Source organism: Chlamydomonas reinhardtii, assembly GCF_000002595.2.
Source record: "Chlamydomonas reinhardtii strain CC-503 cw92 mt+ unplaced genomic scaffold scaffold_24, whole genome shotgun sequence".
Classification (NCBI taxonomy): Eukaryota; Viridiplantae; Chlorophyta; class Chlorophyceae; order Chlamydomonadales; family Chlamydomonadaceae; genus Chlamydomonas; species Chlamydomonas reinhardtii.
The window spans coordinates 69,368-82,689 of NW_025061537.1; the positions used below are offsets into that span (position 1 = coordinate 69,368).

The 13,322-nt window shown below is 62.6% G+C and overlaps 2 protein-coding genes across 3 annotated transcripts; one reads left to right on the plus strand and one right to left on the minus strand.

Moving 5' to 3' along the window:
• Positions 1-895: 895 nt before the first annotated feature.
• CHLRE_24g755647v5 (uncharacterized protein) lies at positions 896-7,028 on the minus strand. The gene is made up of 8 exons (XM_043072951.1): positions 6,707-7,028; positions 6,508-6,579; positions 6,140-6,268; positions 5,344-5,452; positions 4,704-4,780; positions 4,232-4,284; positions 2,716-3,346; positions 896-2,182 (listed from the first exon to the last, which is right to left on the minus strand). Exons 1-8 carry the CDS (start codon positions 6,779-6,781, stop codon positions 2,159-2,161), a joined length of 1,170 nt encoding a protein of 389 aa, XP_042914123.1. The 5' UTR covers positions 6,782-7,028; the 3' UTR covers positions 896-2,158.
• Positions 7,029-8,608: 1,580 nt separating this feature from the next.
• CHLRE_24g755697v5 (uncharacterized protein) lies at positions 8,609-13,270 on the plus strand. 2 transcript variants are annotated; one of them, XM_043072952.1, is made up of 7 exons: positions 8,609-9,032; positions 9,225-9,257; positions 9,365-9,644; positions 9,923-10,127; positions 10,345-10,576; positions 10,785-11,169; positions 11,387-13,270. In XM_043072952.1, the coding sequence occupies exons 1-7, from the start codon at positions 8,744-8,746 to the stop codon at positions 12,153-12,155; spliced, it is 2,193 nt and encodes a 730-aa protein (XP_042914125.1). In that variant the 5' UTR covers positions 8,609-8,743; the 3' UTR covers positions 12,156-13,270. The 2 variants fall into 2 exon arrangements, with proteins under 2 accessions (XP_042914125.1, XP_042914124.1); XM_043072953.1 differs by lacking the exon at positions 9,225-9,257.
• Positions 13,271-13,322: the final 52 nt, after the last annotated feature.

Consider the following 13,322-nt stretch of genomic DNA (forward strand, 5'->3'; position numbering starts at 1 on the left):
ACAACCCAACCCGCGTGCCAGCGACGACATGGAGGGCACAGCCGGGACGGCCCGGGTAGCTGCGCAGCGTAGCCGCAGGCCGCTTCCAGCCCACGCGTCTCCCTGCCCTTACCAGCTCGACGCGCACCTTCGAGCGTTGCGTTGCACCGCTCGTAATCTTATGCCGCACGCAAACAGATTGTGTCCGGCAGGCGCAGCAGTAGCGCCCGTCTGGCTTCTCCCCTGCGTGTCCCCAGCAGTTCCCGCGCTTTCCCAGACGCCGTTGAACGGCCTGCGCCGCGTCTGTGCCTGGCGCTTGCATTGTTTCCTTGTGTGTCCCACCCAAGCCGGAGGGGATTTGTTTGCGCCGACGGGCCTGGGGAGGGGCGCTGTGTGGTCAAGGAGCGGAAAGGGCTCAGGGAACAGATCGGGTCGGGGAGCGGAGCGGGCAGCGGGGGGTCAGCCACTCAGCCGTCGGACACTCGGACCTGTTCATCTATTGTACCGTTCGTGTTCAAACTGCTTGCGGCCAGGACTTGAGAGGGAGCGCCACGGACGGAGGCCTGACCGCCCAGCACGGCCAGAAGTAGTGCGGGCGTGGAGGACTGCAGGACTGCAGGAGTGCATGACTGCCTGGGGTTGGGGGCCAGGGGGGAATAATGCACCGCTGCGTGGATGCTGTGCTGTGTGCTGTGTGGGCCTGAGTGTCCGACAAGTAGGGCCACAGGCCGGGGCTCCAGGGAATTCAATGGGCCGGTGGGGCGAGAGTCATCGTGGCCACGCCGGCACTGAGGGAGAGACCTTACGGTAATTTGAAGCGGGAGTCGGAGTGGGGGGCCGTGGCGGGGAACTGGGAGCCCGCTGCTCAGTGGGTGCCTGGGTAGGTGGGATACCGTGGCGGGATGCCGCATTGACGCAGTGTACCGCATTACAGGGTGCACCTCTTCAGTATGCCGCATTGCCGCCGCCGCCTCAACCCTAAAGGAGGGAGGGCGTGCAGGGTATCATGACAAAGCACCTTGCCCCTCATGTTCCCACGCCCGCACGCCCACACATGCAGCACGGTACACAATCACGCAACTGCACACAAGTGACGCAGGGACCGGCGGCCAGAACAAACTTCGAAGACACACACCGGCCTGTCCACACACCGAGCCTGCCTCACGCCAGACCAAATCAACGCCGCCACCACTGGATTGAGTTCATGAATACGGTTGGCTCCCAACCAACAAGCACAGGCACACGTACACGGCAATAGTCATAGAGCTGCAAGACGCAGACGCGCACAGCTCGAGGTCCGGAGTACACCTGCCCACCCATCCACCTCCTACCCACTCGCAGCCCTTCCCGCCCTGCACAGCCTCAACTCCTGGGCTGATGCGGGTCGGCTGCTGCGGCTCGGCTGCTGCGGGTCGGCTGCTCAGCGCGAAAACACTGGGCCCGAAGCGGCCAGCAGGACAGCGCTCCTGCAGTGCTCCTGCTCCTGCCTGCCCGGCACTCGTGCGGCCCGGTACCGGGTGCGGCGCGGCTGCTGCTGCTGCTACTGCTGCTGCTGCTGCGGCTGCTACTGCCACAATCCTCCCTGCCGCTACAGCCCTCGCCTGCCGCTGCTGCCGCCACTGCTGTGCTCACTGCGCCGCCAAGGGCACCGCCGTGCTTCGCTCCAGCGGCGCCCCCACTGGCCCAGCACGAACACAGTACACAGGGCCTCTGGCGGCCAGGGCAGGCCACCACGGCGACTGACCGGTGGCGCCATCCAGCTGACCGCGCGCGTCACAGCAGCACCGGCTCCGCCACCACAGCGCGCCACTCAGAACGGCCCCGCTCCGTCGCTTCTGCTGCTACTGCCACCATCCTCCTTGGCGCGACAGACCTTGCCTGCTACAGCTCTCGCCTGCTGCTGCTGCTGCTGCTGCTGCTGTGCTCCATGCGTCGCCAAGGTCACCGCCGTGCTGTGCCCCTGTGGGTCGCCCAGCAGCTGTGTGGGGTGGGGGGTGGGGTGGGGGGGCGACCGGAGGGCAGCCGTCGCCCCCGCTCCGTCACCCGCTCCGTCACCCGCTCCGTCGCCCCCGCTCCGTCGCCCGCGTGCCACCCACGCGTCACAGCTGCACCGGCAGCACCGCCGCCACAGCGCGCCGCCACAGGCCCCGTGACGCCATACAGCGCCCCTCTGCGCCGCTCAGTACGGCCGCGGGAAGAAGCCCTGCAAGAGTGGTGGAGGCGGGGTAAAGGAGGGGTAGTTCATTGCAAGTACGGCAAATAAGGGCGGCGCCGCATTCGGTCTGTCAGGCAGGCGCCATTGCAGGTGAAGGCCACCGAGGCACACGACCCGTCAGCAAGGAGGGGCGGAGGGCGGGAGGCAGCGCCCATGACCGGTCACTCGCGCAGGCAGGTGTCCGCTCCGCGCATGTAAGGTTCAACGCGCGGGGTCCAACAGAGAGGGTTTACACACACCGCGCACGTTGCACAACCAGACCCCGGCACCCGGACCAGCCCATTGACGCCGTGCCTTGGCGCAGGCCAACCCGTTGCCTTCGCCGCCCCACCCCCCGCTTGCAACTAACGCCTCTGCCTGTACTCCGCTCGTTTTCGTTGGTTTTGATTTAGTTTGGGCTGGTATTTACAACCCCCCCCCCCACACACACACAACAAGCCTACATCAACCTGAAGCCACGACCACCGTTGCCCCACCGTCCCCACCATTCCCAACCTAGCCGCCGCGGCCCCCGCACGCACCTGCTGCCCGCCGCCGCCCATCATGCCGCCGCCGCCGCCGTACATACCGCCGCCGCCGCCGCCAGGCCCCCCGTCGAAGTGCCCCCCGGGTCCGCCTGGCCCGCCACCCATCATGCCGCTGCCGGGCGTGCCCATGGGACCTCCTTGCATGGGCCCTCCATGCTGCATGGGCCCTCCATGCATGGGCCCGCCGCCGCCCGGCATAATCCCAGGCATGCCCATCATCCCCCCCGGCGGCCCTGGCGGCCCCGGCGGCGCCGCCGGCGGCGCAATCAGCCCGGCCATGGGCGCCAGGGCGCCGCCAGGCCCAGCGCCGCCGCCGCCGCCGCCGCCGCCAGGTCCCATCATCAATGACGGCATGGGGAAGTCGTCGTCATCGCCGCCGCCGCCGCCCTCAATAAACACGCCGCCGACGCCGCCGCCGCGGTCACGGTCGCCGCGCCATCCGCCGCGTCCGCGGCCGCGGCCACCGCGCGGCCCGCCGCCGTCATTATCGAAACGCCCGCCGCCGCCGCCACTGCCTGGCGGCGCAGGTAATGCCAGTGGCCGGTCCCTGTCACCCAGCCGCCGTCGGTCGCGGTCTCGCCCGAAGCCGCCGCCGCCGCCGCCGCGCTCTTCCCGATCCCCAAACCTGTAAGGGCAGCAGCATGAAGCAGTTATATGTGTGTGTGTGTTAAAGAGCACAAGGAAAACGTTGCGCAAAGACAGTGTATGCGATGCAGCAAAGCGACGGTTTACGGATGGTACCTGAAGTTACCTCGCATACCTGCTGCGGTGAGCCGCCGGTCTTACCAACCGGAAATCGCGCAACCCCCGCTACTCTAACCTCGAGGGGGGATTAGTGTCCACACGCTCTCAAGGGTGCAAACCCATGCATGTGCTCACGGTACCGTGAGGCCCAGGCACTGTGTGTGTGTGTGTGTGTGTGTGTGTGTGTGTGTGTGTGTGTGTGTGTGTGTGTGTGACAACGGTTTACAGTTGTTTATCAGATCACGTGATCGTGTATCCGGACAACCCGTAGTTGCTAGTGCCAGGGGCGCATTAGCACCTTGTTTGTCGCGCATTGGTCTGGCAGTACATGTCTCCCAAGCCTACGCGTAGCGTTAGACGTCAGTTTGGCCACAGGAGCCGCACCTCCATCTATTGTGGTTAGACACTGATTTGGCCCTAAGAGCCGCACCTCTGTCTATATTGTGAGACGTCGGTTTGGCCCTAGAAGCCGCACCTCCGTCTATATCAACACTGCTGCGAGCCGGCAGCTGGCCACTGTGTGTGTGTGTGTGTGTGTGTGTGTGTATGTGTGTGTGTGTGTGTGTGTGTGTGTGTGTGTGTGTGTGTGTGTGTGTGTGCGCGAGTATGTGCGGCTGACCGGCTTTGGTGCACTTGGTGCACGTCGCACCCCTGCACACCCTCAAAACCTCCCCCCACACACACACACAGCGCTTTGCTGCATCGCATACACTGTCTTTGCGCTATGTGTTCCTCGTGCTCTGTAACACACACAGCGCCCGCTCACCCGCGCTGCCGCTTGAACGGCCGCTCCTCAGGAATGGCCACTCCCGGATTGACCTGCGAGGGGGTTGCAAGGATGGTTGGAAAAGCGGTACAGGATGCGCTGTGGTGGGGCCGTGGGAGTCAGCAGGGGCAGCGGTGGAGAGTGCGTCACGTCGCCACCACGGAGCGTTGCAGCACACCAACCCCAACCCCAACCTGCAGGCACTGCTCCTGTGGTGTGGTGTGGTGGGGTGTGGTGTGGTGGGGCGCTGGCTGTCCCGTGGCCCCGATGCTCCCGGCCTCACTCCAGTCCCAGCCGCACGAACCCCAGCCCCACCAACGCACCACATCTTGCCCGCTCCAAACTCCGCGTGCCACATGCGCAGACGCCAAGACAAACACATGAACCTGTTCACAGACGCACACACGCATACACAAACGCAGCAATACACACACGCACGCACACACGCACACACGCACACACACACACACACCTGGTTGACCACCAGGTTGATGTTGCGGTGCTCCTTGGGTTTGGCGGCCTCCACCGTCTCGGGCGGCGGGGGCGGGCCTGGCGGGAGGTGGAAGAAGACGAGGTGGGGCAGGGCGGGTGCGGAGGGATATCTCTGGACCAATCGGGTGCGGGTGCGGGGGGCAACACACGCTCACAACCGGGTACACACCGGCTTCACAGACTGGGTACACGCCAGGTACGCTCAAGCAATGGGTGGAGTCGGCACTTGCAGAGGCTGCAAAAGACTAACGGGGCAGGTCGTGCGGCGCTTCCGCGCTGCGACATGGGGACACACGCTGCCGTGGCCATTGGGTGCTGAGCTCCTAAGCGCGTGTGCTGCTTCTGGTTGTGTGGCTTGCGCTGCGGAGCCATGGCCTATGGGTGCTGAGTTTGTGACGCCGCACACCCGCCGCTAAGACAGGCTCGGGCTCAGGCGCAGGCAAAGGCGGAAGCACACATACCGTACACACATACCGTGCACACACACACACACACACACACACACACACACACACACACACACACACACACACACACACACACACACACACACACACACACACACACACACACACACACACACACACACACACACACGTGCGAGTGCCAGCCGTACTCACCCGACATCTTATTGTGCTTGTAGCGGCAGGCGGGGCCGTAGATGCAGAAGCCCAGCTTATACATGTTGCATTCTTTGATTTCGTCGAGCGAGTGCTTGTACGGGCAGTCCTGCGCACAACAACACACACACACGTATAAAGTCAGTTGCAAGGGTTTGGACGATAGCCCAGTTGCGACCGCAATCCTCCCCGCTCCGACGCCTGCCTGTCCCGCCCCCGCCCTCTGCTTTACCGCTCCGCTACCTACCTGACCTAATACACAATATACCATATTAATACGCTTGACTGGTGGCAGGGAGACTTGTGAAGTGCGGTATGCGCGGCAGGAGGGCTCCCTCTCCCGTACAACCTATCACCGATCCGGTGCTGCGTGCCTAATTCCAGTACCCAAAATGGCCGTCACACAATCGAGCATAGCAGTACGTTGGCAGTACGTCATCCCGGCCCTCATTCATCAACCCGAATCATCAACCGTGTTCCCACCTCTGCAATCAGACCTCCCCTCCCTCTCCCCCTTCCCCCTCCCCCTCCCCACCCTGTCCCTGTCCCTGTCCCTGTCCCTGTCCCTGTCCCTGTCCCTGTCCCTGTCCCTGTCCCTGTCCCTGTCCCTGTCCCTGTCCCTGCCCCTGTCCCTGTCCCTGCCCCTGTCCCTGTCCCTGTCCCTGTCCCTGCCCCTGTCCCTGTCCCTGTCCCTGTCCCTGTCCCTGTCCCTGTCCCTGTCCCTGTCCCTGTCCCTGTCCCTGTCCCTGTCCCTGTCCCTGTCCCTGTCCCTGTCCCCTTCTACCCCCTGCCGTACCTGGTCGTGGCACTCGCCGTACTTGAGCAGGTTGCGGCAGACCGGCATACGGTCCGTCACGAACTGGTGCAAGAAGCCGCAGGCGTCACCCTTCATGCATAGCCCGCGCAGCCAATAGGTGCACACCGTCTGCACAGGGGGTCAGGGATGCGCAATTGCGGCACGGTGGTGGGGGGTGGTAGCGTTTGTACCGTTGCCAGGAAGCAATGCGAGACAGGGGGGAGTGGGGAAAAGGGTTTGGCACAGGAGTCGCAGGCGGCGGCAGCGTGTCTCCCCAGTGCCTCCCCACGGCCCACCCGCCCACAGCCACCTCGTCCGCCAAGCAACCCTCCCCGCAACCCACTATAGCATGACGGCGAGTCGCTTACCTTGCGAAAATTCTTGCGGTAGTTCGCGGGCTGCTGGCCGATGGCTTCGGCGGGCAGGTCGAACGCATCCACCTACAGTTGAATAATGTGTCCAGCTTGTAAGAAAAGATGGAAACGCAGCGCGCAGTTGCACAATTGCTGCCGAGGACAGGAGATGTCTTAAGCCGACCCAACGCCCCCATATTTCCCGGCCCCTTACCGATTGCTGTCCCGAGGAAATTAGCCGAGATGACTCGATCTCAGCTTCAAAATCAAAGTTGATGTTGTCCGCCATTTTCGGCTTCGGTCGCTCGCGCTCCCGGCTCTGGACGTGCTAATTAATTCAATCGTTCCAGTTTCAAGCTAAAGAATCTAATTCTGCGGCTTTTACGGTACAACTGCTTCGCCTGTGCATCGCAAAGAATTTAGTACGTGCGCAACGTTGGCCGTGGCATGGAACCGCATCTCTAATGCGGTGACGTTTCAGTTAAGCAAACATTGAACGAAAAAAGGGCCTCGTTCAGGTCGGCGTCGGTCCTGGGTAGGCATTGTGTTCGGCACGCTCATGCAATCGGCCCTGGGTGTAACTGCTTTGCGGATCCTGTAGCGTTTGCTGCGTGGATCATGATCAGAGTCCTCTCCAGTCACACGCCCACACTGCGCCTGCCATGCATTCCTCCTCATCACGCTCATGCTGTTGTGCAGGCGCGCTGGCGTCAGTGCGCAATTGGAGGACTCTTCGTGCGGTTGCAAGAATGCACCTGTCCCTCACATGCGCAATGGCACATCCAACCTGAACCTGCAGCTTGCTACATCGACAATGCTGGCAACTGTTTGTGTACTACTGTCCTCAGTCCCCCATTCTGGTCTTCTTCGCTTTTCTTGAACCCCTCCGCACGCATTCCTCCCCTGGCTGCACGCGGGTACCACTCCGGCAAGTCCCTAGGGACTGCGTGTGTCCAATGCCCTAGACTGCCGAAATGGTATCATGTGACATATAATAAGGTCCCTGAATGATTCCCGGGCATAAACTCGAGCGGGAGCCGAAGTCGAAATGCTAAATGCTCGCCAGGACTTACTGGAATTAGCCCTACGCTGTCCGGATGACATCTATAGATGAACCTTAGTCGACGGCACTAGATATAGGCCCAAAAGACCGCCTATGCGAGATATGGGCTCTGGTCAATTTCGCGACTTGAGCCCTGACCAACATGTTTTGTCCTCTGCCGAGCGCTAATGTCCACTAATGATCTAAGTTATGTACCTACAAAAAGGCGGCGTCGAAATACTGCGGTAGGATTTGCCTCGGGTGACGCCCAGAGCCCTTCGAGTGTGCGGGTTTGGCTTGGAGCATGCACCCCCCCGGACAATTGTGCACATAACTTTTTGATGCCTATTCTTTTTACAGTGGCGATTGCGTATCCTGCATACACTGTGCGTACGCTATCCGTCACGCTATCACGCTTTTAGTTTTCACGACGAATATATTTGCGTGTCCCATTGCACACCCCATGCACGGCTGCAGCCGTACGGCCTTTCAGGTCGCCTCCTCGTAGCTCCGCACCATAGTAGGTATGCTGGCGGCCTGGTCAGATGATTCCTGTGGGGTCTACCAGGCTGTCAAAGTTTGGACACAGCAAATGACCAGAGTGGTACCCGCGTGCCTGGCTGTCTCCGGTTTTCTTCGAGAACTGACATCCCTAGCCCCTAGGGGTGCCCCCGGGCAACCCCCACAGCCTCCTGGCATTCATATTCCTGACCTTCTCCAGGCCCCGCACCCTATCCAGTGGCACTGACCCTACGTCCCTACCTTCTCAGCAACTCGCACAGAAAGCTTCCACATCACCGTGTTTGCCTGGGCCAAAACCTGGGCGTTCACCGCAGGGGAGGTGGTTCAGTGGTTCACAGACTTTCGAGCCCCCAAGCTACAGTCGTCGGTCCAAGGGCGCCTACCGTGAAATTAACTGCTCGCTACTATCGCCAAGTCACAGGCGTGATGGTGCCTTTGCTGGAGTAAGGTTTGCTGGGCGACCTGCTGACCTGGAACCTGGAGTTGCATTGTGTTTGTGGCGCGCTTGCATTTGTCGGCTGGTGGCACAGTCCTGCTTGGCACTAGATCCGAACCTATTATCAATCAACCTCAGGCATCTAGAGCTTCATTGCTGTGCAGCTGTCTGAAATCATGACGAAGCGTTCTCACTATGGTGACGAACTTGCGACAGAGATAGAAAAGACTAAGTCTGACATTGATGATGTCATGAAGTCAATGAAGGAGCAAGCAGCACAAGTAGCCGACCTCGCGCCGCGCGTGTGGAAGATCCACGCGGAGCTCTGCGACGTGCAGGCTCAGCTCGCGAACCCAGCTCTCAGTGAGGAGGAAAAGGCGGGGCTGCGGGAGGTCGAGCAGCAGCGAATGGCCTCGCAGCAGTTGTGGTCGGAGAGGCTGAAGGCAGAGCAAGATAAGCAGATACAGCTGCTGACGGTCCTGCAGCAGCTTCTGGATAAGCATAAGGACCTGCGAGCGGAGCGCGCAGCGCAATTGAACGGTAAGCGCATGCGATCGTAAGCGATCGTAAGCGATGGGTGGGAAAAGTCCGGAAAGTGAAACGTGTCTGGTCACGCGGCGATCTTTCTAGGGTTTTCGCGCGGTCACGTTGACATTGCTGCCCCCTTCTTCGTCCTTATTCCTGTCGGTGCTACTATGCTCCTCGAACGCCTGTCACCTGCTGACGCTGCAGTGACAGCCGCGGCCGCGACCTGTGACCAAGAACGTGTGTGGAGAAACTGTCCTGGGCCTTGCTTGCTTCTGCCGCACCCTCGTCAAGTAGTTAAAAGGACCTTGCGTGAGAGGGGATCTTTGCCGGTGAATACATTGCAGGGCTGGAGCAGCTGCAGCAACAGCTCACGGCGCTGCCAGACCCATCGGACCTGGCCGACAGCAGTAACTGGTCGGAAACACAGACCCACGGGTTGTTCAGGTGCTTTCGGCCAACCGCCGACGTTGGCCAACTGCCGGTGGCGTTGTACGACCCAGTGCTGGACAAGCTGGTGGGGCTATTTGGTGCGGCGCTGAAGGGCGGCGGCGGCGGCGGCGGTGGCGGCGGCGGCGGCGCAGAGGGTGTGACCCCATCACACGCGGACTGCATGATGGCGAGCAGGTACCGTAGCAGTGGCTTCGAAGTGGATGTTGGGAGTGTTGGCGGAAGGGATGACGGGGGGGACGTGCTGCAGGTCAAGTGGACGGGGGCAGAAAGCTTGGAGAGGCAACGTAGGCGTCCTTGAGGGGGCCGCCGGCGGAGGTAACGCCGTAATGGGGGAGGGGGTCGATTAGGCGATCAACTACTGGGCAAGACCTGAGCGTTAGGATGTGAAGATAGTTTGATTCCCGCGACGAACCCAACGCATGGCCCGCGCACGCGATCGTGCCGGATTGCAGGCTGTGCGCGGCTATGGCCAATAGCTTTGACAACCAGGCGTCACGCATGGTAGAGTTCAGCGAGATGTTCCAGGAGTACCTCGGCGAGCGCATTGACCCCCATAGCCCGATCCCCGGCTCCAAGTTTGCAACCGACGGGAGCCTGCTCTGCCAGGTCGGGCCAGCGTGTCAGCTGCCGGTGTACATCCAGCAGGTCAAACTGGAGGTGGGTGGGTCGGCCCGAGCAATGGCAACGAACAGCTGCAGGTGCAATGTGTCATCAAGGCACCCCTGCGTGCTGCCGCCCTACCCACCCTGTTGCATGCCCGCCTATCCAAACCGCCATGTGACTGCTCACGCCACCCTACGCCACACACAGCAATGGCACACACCCATGCCCTCGCTCGCCAACCCAACCCTCCGCCCCCACCGGCACCCTGCAGATTGGCACTCAGGGTGACCCCTTCTTCCAGGGCCAGCGCCACTACCAGCTCGGATTAGCCAATCCCGAGCTGGCGGCGCTGGTGCGCGACACGGTGCTGCCCGTGCTGTTCCTGGAGCTGGTGGGGCCACACCTGCGCGTGTCGGCGATGGCGTCGCCGGCGGACGTCACCGTGGTGTGCGAGCCGCTGACGCCCTACCTGCACCTGTTCAGCATGCATCGGTGCCAGCCCGGTGAGTGAGCGACTCGCTCATACTCCTCCTCAATGGACCATCTGGTTTTCGCACGCACGAAAGCGAGCCGGGAATCCACATAGCTTCAGCCCCATTGCCCATCCTTCTTCCGTCCAGCTACTGCGCAGCTGTTGCGTTGCCGCCTGCACTTCCTGCCCGCGCGCCCTTGGAGAGGAGCCACGCGCCCGCCGACGCCGTGCCCCCACAGACCACATGATTCGCCTGGCGCTGGTGCTGCGGGCTCTGAAGCGGGGCATCCGGCTTCTGAAGGACGCGTGGAGTCGCCCGCAGCAGCCCACTGCTGCGTCACCCGCGGCAGAGCGCTCGCCATCGCCCGCGCCCTCGCCCTCAGCGGCTGCGTTGGCTTCGGCGGCGGGGCCGGCGCCGTCAGGCGCATCCGCATCCACCTCAGCTTCAACCATCAGGGGGGAGATGGAGGGGGAGGCGCTGCGCGGGGTGGTGCCGCTACGCGACCCGTCCCTTCAGCTGCCCTACCCGCTGCGGCCGGGGACGGCCTTCACGGACGTGCAGCCCTTTGAACCCGCTGGCGTGTTCCATCCGCTGTACTTCGCCATGTACAAGGACGGCAAAACGTGCGCACGTGCAAGAGGACGGGGAGGGCCGCATGGGTCATTATTGCTTGGTCGGGTGCACGATGGGACGATATGGAATTTTTTTAACCTCTCGGTGTAAGTTGTGCACCCTGTTGAGTGTCCTTAGTTTGTGGTGTCTGTGCGGGACGGGACGCACTCGTCGACGTGCGCGCTCTCGTGTAACTCTGCCGTTGCTCGCTCTTCGCCGTGCGTGCAGGCAACCGCCGCCGCCGCCGCTCCCAGTAGCGGCCGGCGGAGCGCCGCAGCACGCGGCTTCGACTCCCGCAGCTTCAGTGGCGGCAGCAGCAGCGCCCGACCCGGCGGCGCTGGCCGTGGTGGTCAAGTTTTCGCGCATGAGCGCGGACGCGGTTCGCGTGCACCGCGCCTGGGCGGCGGCGGGCTTGGCGCCTCAGGTGGTGCTGGAGCAGGTGCTGCCGTGCGGCCTTACGATGCTGGTGATGGAGCGGCTGGCGGCAGAGGACGGCTGGGTCATGTTCTACAGCCTGCCACAGGACCAGAAGCAGCAGCTGGACGGCGCGGTGGTGGCGGCGCTGGACCGGGCGCACGCTGTGGTCGTGGACGCGGAGCGCGGCCTCCCGGGCGTGCACGCCGACCTACGGCAGGCCAACGTCATGGTGCGGCTGCTGCCGCCGCCGCCGCCGCCGCCGCGCGGGGACGATGACACGGCGGTCATGGTGCGACCGCCGCCGCCGCGCGACGCCGGCGCGGCGGCGGGCAGCGGCGAAGCATCAGCAGTCGGAGGCGGCGGGCAGGGTAGCGGCAGTGGCGAGGAAGCGGCGGGCGGCAGCAGCAAGCAGCAGGTGGAGGTCAGGTTCGTGGACTTTGACTGGAGCGGGCTGCAGGGCCACACGCGGCTGCCGGCCTTCAGCCGCCAGCGGCTGCCGGGGCACGGGTGCGGCTGCGAGGTGACGCAGGCGTACGACCGGGCCCTGTGGGAGCACGAGAGGGCGCAGGGACCCATGTAGTGGCATGGGCGGTTGTCGCTCATGGTAGGTGCATGGGTGCATGGGCGCCTGCTGCACCAGCACCGGCGGTGATTGCGACGGCGGCCGCGGCAGATTCGTGACCGACATTGCATCGAGTGCGCATGTGGTCAGATGGCATTTGCATGTATAGATGTGGTGTGCAGTTGTGCATGTACGGATGTGCGTGCCGGCCCGTGGGGCTGCAAGGCCTTGGTTGTTCTTAAATCCAAAAACACACATGGCTACAATCATGTGCTGAGCACATCACACACGAGATGTTGACACCTCCGCTACCGAGTCGGCGTAGGTCGGCGTGTTTATCCCCGTTCGAGGCGTCTGCGGGCTATGCCGATGTGGTTGAGGGAGGTGGCAGCGTGGTCGTGGAGGGTGTCGGCGCATTTCACACATGGCGGGGTGTCGGGCGGCCCCCAGTTTGATTGGTGAGGAGGCGGTGCAGGTCACTTTGGATGGTACTTGTGAAGCCCCGGCTAATGGCTAGTTGTTGGGGTGTATTTGACTGTCCAGCCTGCGTCCCGTAGATCGGCAAGGGGGTCGTGGTGTTGCTGCGCCTTTTTGTGTTTTTTGGCGGCGTGGTTGGTGCCTGCCCAGTATGCTGTGACGTACACGATATGGTTGGCGGCGTAATTTGAAGCTGAGTACAGTAGGATCGGAGACGCAGTGAAGCCCCCTTGCTGCTGCGATTCTTTCCGACTTACAACGTGCTCGTGGCGAGCACATTGTAGGTGTAGAGGATTGCAGCAGCAACGGGGCTCCGCTGAGTGTCCGAATCTACTGGATGCTGGATTTGTCCAGGTCGGGGAGGCCGTTTGCCCACGGGGATTGCCCCTGGCGTTTGTTATGTGGGTTTGCGCCCTGTTGATTGCTTTGCCTAATCGCGGGTGAGGGTGCTGTGAACGTGCCAGCACGCCGATTGAGGCCGTGCACGTAGTGGCCATCGGCCCTGGGTGTAAGTGCTTTGCGGATTCAGTAGCATTTGCTGCGTGGATCCTGGTCAGAGTCCTCCCCTGTCACACGCCCACACTGCGCCTGCCATGCGTTCCTGCTCGGCGGTTTAACCACCGCTTGAGCGAAGAGTTTAATGGGAGCTACCGTATTCCTGTGGACGTTTTGGGGTTTTGGGGGCTTGCCCCCTGGGGAAAGTGTTTC

Coding starts and splice junctions, on each gene's coding strand:
- CHLRE_24g755647v5 (XM_043072951.1), bottom strand. CDS start 6,781: ATGGCGGACAACATCAACTTTGATTTTGAAGCTGAGATCGAGTCATCT. Junction 6,269..6,507: donor ACCGCAAGAATTTTCGCAAG/GTAAGCGACTCG, acceptor CCCCCTGTGCAG/ACGGTGTGCACCTATTGGCT. Junction 4,285..4,703: donor TCAACCTGGTGGTCAACCAG/GTGTGTGTGTGT, acceptor ACCCCCTCGCAG/GTCAATCCGGGAGTGGCCAT.
- CHLRE_24g755697v5 (XM_043072952.1), top strand. CDS start 8,744: ATGAAGTCAATGAAGGAGCAAGCAGCACAAGTAGCCGACCTCGCGCCG. Junction 9,258..9,364: donor CGCGACCTGTGACCAAGAAC/GTGTGTGGAGAA, acceptor AATACATTGCAG/GGCTGGAGCAGCTGCAGCAA. Junction 9,645..9,922: donor GACTGCATGATGGCGAGCAG/GTACCGTAGCAG, acceptor GCCGGATTGCAG/GCTGTGCGCGGCTATGGCCA.